The sequence below is a fragment of the Pinus tabuliformis genome, chromosome Q (assembly GCF_031772625.1).
Source record: "Pinus tabuliformis cultivar Carrire ecotype Pingquan chromosome Q, CPIR1, whole genome shotgun sequence".
Classification (NCBI taxonomy): domain Eukaryota; kingdom Viridiplantae; phylum Streptophyta; class Pinopsida; order Pinales; family Pinaceae; genus Pinus; species Pinus tabuliformis.
This window is the reverse complement of record NC_142296.1, coordinates 235,377,385-235,382,099: the sequence shown is the minus strand read 5'-3', so window position 1 is coordinate 235,382,099 and position 4,715 is coordinate 235,377,385. Positions and strand designations below refer to the sequence as shown.

The window sequence follows — 4,715 nt, the reverse complement described above, 5'->3', positions numbered from 1 at the left end:
ATGGTAGAACAGGTATTCCAGCTCTATTCCTTCAAGGCTTTTTATGGTTTGTTTTATGTATTTTGGATTTTTTAGGGTTTCCGCGAAAGAACAAGCGAGTTTCTGGAGTGGAGAAGATTTTGGTTTATTGAGCTCTTTCAGATTCATGTCGTTTTATGGTAGATGTTGTTTTTCTTACATTTGTTTGGCCCACAATATCCAGTTTTTATTAAGGAAACCCTTCTTTTTCATCCTATCTCTCTTCCTATGAAAAACATGGGATTGGGGCTTAAGCTATTTGCAACGGTTTTGTTTTGTATGACTCTAGCGCTGATCAAGGTGACATACATTGCAATTACCAATTATTTCGCATTGAACTGCTGTCTGCCCTATTTAGAAAGTGAGAAGGTTGTGTTGTTTGTGGACAACATTCTGCATAGTCCCTCGTTCTGGCTATATGCAATAAGGCAAGGATCCAGGGCTTTAGTCGTTGGGGCATTCACTCCCTGCTGAGATTCACTTGAAATAGGGCTAATGTAGGGATTTGTTTCGTTGGCAAAGTTTTGTATGGTGTTTGTTTTTGTGTGGAATGGTTCAACGCATTGATTAATGGCCCAGATTTGATAAGTGTTTACTGGTTAGACCCTCAGTAATCTGGGGTGTAGAATGGCCAAAAGCTATTTTTGGTCCCTTGTTAGTTTGGCTTGTAGGATTCGCGTTAGACTGTTTGGTCCTTATTTGGAAACTTTTGGAAATAACATAAATTAGTAGACAAAGTTTCCATGATGCCAACTTTATTAGGATCTTGTTAATAATAAAAACAAGATATTCCAATGTGTTGGTGCCTTGAGCTGGTCTTTTTTTCTCCAGTTGTCTTACGAACGGCCAGCTCAGGATTTGCCCAAGACTTTTAATTTTTTTAAACAATGGGGATTTGAGTTTAGACTTTAGTACTTTTATCAAACGGGGTTCTTGATTTTGTCATGGTTCTTTTGCGTGTTTGGAGTTGCAAGCTCATGTTAAAGCTATTAATCTCAATGCAGGGTATGGGTATATATGTAATATTGGGATAGGCTCTCCGATCATCCATTCTATTATTCTATCGCTATGCTCAAATATTGGTAGATGGGTTTATTTATAAAAAAGCAGTTAACCATAACAAGCCCTTTTAATAGAAGCCAAACGCCTTTTTCCAATATTCTATGCCACTCTGAAGCTTGTATTTGTGGGTGAACAGTGAAAACGTTGTTGTTAGTATTGTCATTGTTATCAACTAATGGGACATCTCTGATACAAATTCCTTGTATTGTTTTCATAGACTGAGAGAGCTTTTCTAAAGCAACCAAAAGTCTTTCTCAGGTAATCATATTGCAGTATTATTTGATTTTATTTCATGTTTAGAATCTTTTGATTTGCTTCTCTTTTGATCCTTAATTTATATTGTTGCAGTTCTAAGAAGTCTGGGAAGGGGAAACGTCCTGGAAAAGGTGGCAACAGGTTTTGGAAGAATGTGGGTCTTGGCTTCAAGACCCCCAAAGAAGCTATTCAAGGTATGGTGATTAAATTCTGGGCAGATTTGATTATTGCGATATATTTTGTTTGTATATATTATTGTGCATTTAATTGTTGTTTCTATTAAATTATCCATTTGAATGCCAAAATGCTTCCTTGTAGCAAGGTTGCACGAGTAAGAAGACACACCAGGTATAGAAATGGTGTAGTTGTTATGAATTCCCAAAATATTGTTTGTTAGTATGGGGGTATGGTTGAATGAACTCATAATGGTTGAGATCATATCTGCTCTACTAACAACATATATTGGGAACTCGATGGGACAAGAATGCTTGATTGTGGCAACGAACATCTTGTGACTATCTTAGTGCTACCCATTACTTGGAGACATTTTAGTTTCCTATGTGGGCATCGACCATCTTGGTGTTTCTCCCGAGAAGACTGAAGCTGCATGCCACCTGCATGCAAGGAAATTACCATGATTCCACCCATAAGACTGAAAATTATCACCGTCTGGAAAGCAGGGATCCTGGTGCCATTTGAAATGTCTTTGTGCTTGCCAATTTAAATGTAACTTACTTGATCCATGTGTATTGGACTCTGGAGAAAATTCTAACACTGCCTTTTAGTTGTTTCCCATAAATACATTTGAGGTTGAAATACATTTTAAGTCTTCATATTTAAGACTGAAAATTGACTCCATCATGATAAAAACACAATTAAACCTGTAAACAAGAGCCCTTTATAATTTAGTATAGACTGGAACAGACTTCTCATGCCCAATACGTGCATCAATCACTTACCAGGCTCACACTATGCTGTAGATCTTCAACTATCAATCCATATGAATTAATTGAATGCAGAATCACATTTCTTTCTTATTGTTTACCAGAATATATAGTGTCTGTGAAGTCAGGGAAGTAGCTGCTGTGATTCAAAAATAGCTATATGATGAATCATCCAAATTGATACAATAAAAAGCCTTTTTGTAGGATGTTTTGAATTCTTTGAACACACGTTCTGTAGGTCTCTGTAGCTGAAGAGCCCCTGTTTAGTAAGAACGTTAGTGGTAAAAGTAGCATGCCAGGTATGGAAGTGCTTTTTGAGTACCAAATTCTAATAGCATAAGTAATGATGCAACAGTCTTGTCTAAAGCTTTTACAATATATCTTGTGTTCTAAGACACCTTTTGAGCATTTTCAAAGAAGATAGGAACTCTCTTCATCATAGGTTTGCCAACAAAACCAACTTGCAACAGTTTTATCTCTTGCGTTTACAATATATCTTGTGTTCTAAGACACCTTTTGAGCATTTTCAAAGAAAGTAGGAACTCCCTCCATCATAGGTTTGCCAACAGAACCAACTTCTACTATCTGGTCAATCAGTGCCAAGGCAATTAATTAAATTCACTACCAGCAGGGAACTTAGCAAGAAATCATCAACTGCAAAGATAACCCCATGCTTGCCCTGTATCAGCTGTGGCCAACAAACAATCATTCCAGATGCAGGAAAATCATCTGCGGGGTTACTGTCATAAAAATAATACGGACTCGGTTTTCACTTTTAATTATTTCTTTACAGAGAAAGATGGTATTCTTTACAGACTCGATTTTCGCTTTTAATTATTTCTTTACAGAGAAAGATGGTATTCTTTACAGACTCCGTTTTGCATATCCGATCTTACCTGAAAGATTCAAAGCTTTGGAACTAATTTCAAGAAGCTATGATACTCGGTGCTGAGAGGCAGTTGAATGATCATTGCCCTACTGTTTTTATTTTTAATATTATCTATATGCACTGATTAATTTTTTTCTTTTTCCTTCATCGTTAACATATGATAATAAAAGCAAAATTAAGAATCTTAAGAATAATCAAGATGTCATTCTTATGATTAGTTTTCGTTTTTTCTTGATTCTGATACATGAACTAGAAGTTGTGCAATCATCTTGGTTTTATTTATTTATTTATTATTTTATTTTTATCTATAATTTTTATTTTGGTCTTTCGGTTTCCACTGATTCGTGCAAATATTTTCTGATTGGTGCATATTATTTTATATTGTTGCAGTCTTTCTCAACTAGATTGTCAATACACGTATTTGTCCGTTATATGTTTTTGGGTCTTTCTCCACTGGATTGTGTGAACTAGGTTTTCTTGGTTTTTATGTAGGGACCTACATCGACAAGAAGTGCCCATTCACTGGTACTGTTTCAATAAGAGGTCGTATATTAGCTGGAACATGTTACAGTGCTAAAATGACACGGACAATTATTGTCCGTAGGGACTATCTCCATTTTGTCAAGAAATATCAGAGGTAACTAGAGAACATTATAGTGAATTGCAATTATATTTCTATACAGTTCCATTTAAGTAGTAATTTTTGAATGTCTGCATACTTAACAGATATGAAAAGAGACATTCGAACATACCAGCCCATATTTCACCCTGTTTCCGTGTCAAAGAAGGGGATCATGTTATCATTGGGCAATGCAGGTAAATCTATTTATGGGAATATCCACTAAAACCTGTGACTCTTTTTTGTGTTTTTATTGGTTGTTAACATTTTATATGATTTGCTTGTATCAGGCCCTTGTCCAAGACTGTAAGGTTTAATGTTCTGAAGGTGATTCCTGCGGGTTCTAGCAGTGGTTCTGCAAAGAAAGCCTTCACTGCAATATGAATCCGTTTTTTTTTTCTTCCATTAAGTGTGATAGAGTGGGCTTCGACAGAGTTGAGGGTTACTTACTATTTTATCATTTGGTCAAAATTAATTTTGTTAGTTTAATCCTTCTTTTGGTTACTGTGTTGAATTTTGAAAAAGATGTACGGCGCATGTTTACTCTTTGGTAGTTGAAAGTCCACCGTTCTTGGATACTTTTGTTTTGGTTTTAGCATCCAGTAAACCTTTGAAGGCATATTCTTCGAATATATATATATATATATATATATATATATATATATATATATATATATATAGCTATACTCTCTAATAGCAAAATATGACGATAGAGAATGAGAGATGCACTAAGTGAATCAGAGACTGCTGCCCCCATGGCCGCCCCTGCAACCCTTCACCACGAATAGCAAGAAGCTGGGAAAGACATCCCAGGCAGCGTGGAATCGAAACACAGAACTCTGGTTTATGCCCGGAACCTTCATGCGCCCTCAACGGCGGCATATCTCGGCCACAGCGGAAGGGGGGTTCTGAATCAGAGAATAAACAA

General features: G+C 36.2%; 1 protein-coding gene across 1 annotated transcript; it reads left to right on the top strand.

Moving 5' to 3' along the window:
* Positions 1 to 1,114: 1,114 nt before the first annotated feature.
* Positions 1,115 to 4,172, top strand: LOC149219056 (small ribosomal subunit protein uS17z-like). Its single transcript, XM_089384243.1, has 5 exons — positions 1,115 to 1,338; positions 1,429 to 1,529; positions 3,661 to 3,805; positions 3,895 to 3,984; positions 4,078 to 4,172. Exons 3-5 carry the CDS (start codon positions 3,747 to 3,749, stop codon positions 4,169 to 4,171), a joined length of 243 nt encoding a protein of 80 aa, XP_089240369.1. The 5' UTR covers positions 1,115 to 1,338; positions 1,429 to 1,529; positions 3,661 to 3,746; the 3' UTR covers position 4,172.
* The last annotated feature ends 543 nt before the right edge of the window (positions 4,173 to 4,715 follow it).

Bases quoted from the DNA above. Each gene is read 5' to 3' on its own strand.
- LOC149219056 (XM_089384243.1), top strand. From the start codon at position 3,747: ATGACACGGACAATTATTGTCCGTAGGGACTATCTCCATTTTGTCAAG. The intron at 3,806-3,894 runs GTAACTAGAGAA...CATACTTAACAG, and splicing joins TTTGTCAAGAAATATCAGAG to ATATGAAAAGAGACATTCGA. The intron at 3,985-4,077 runs GTAAATCTATTT...TGCTTGTATCAG, and splicing joins GTTATCATTGGGCAATGCAG to GCCCTTGTCCAAGACTGTAA.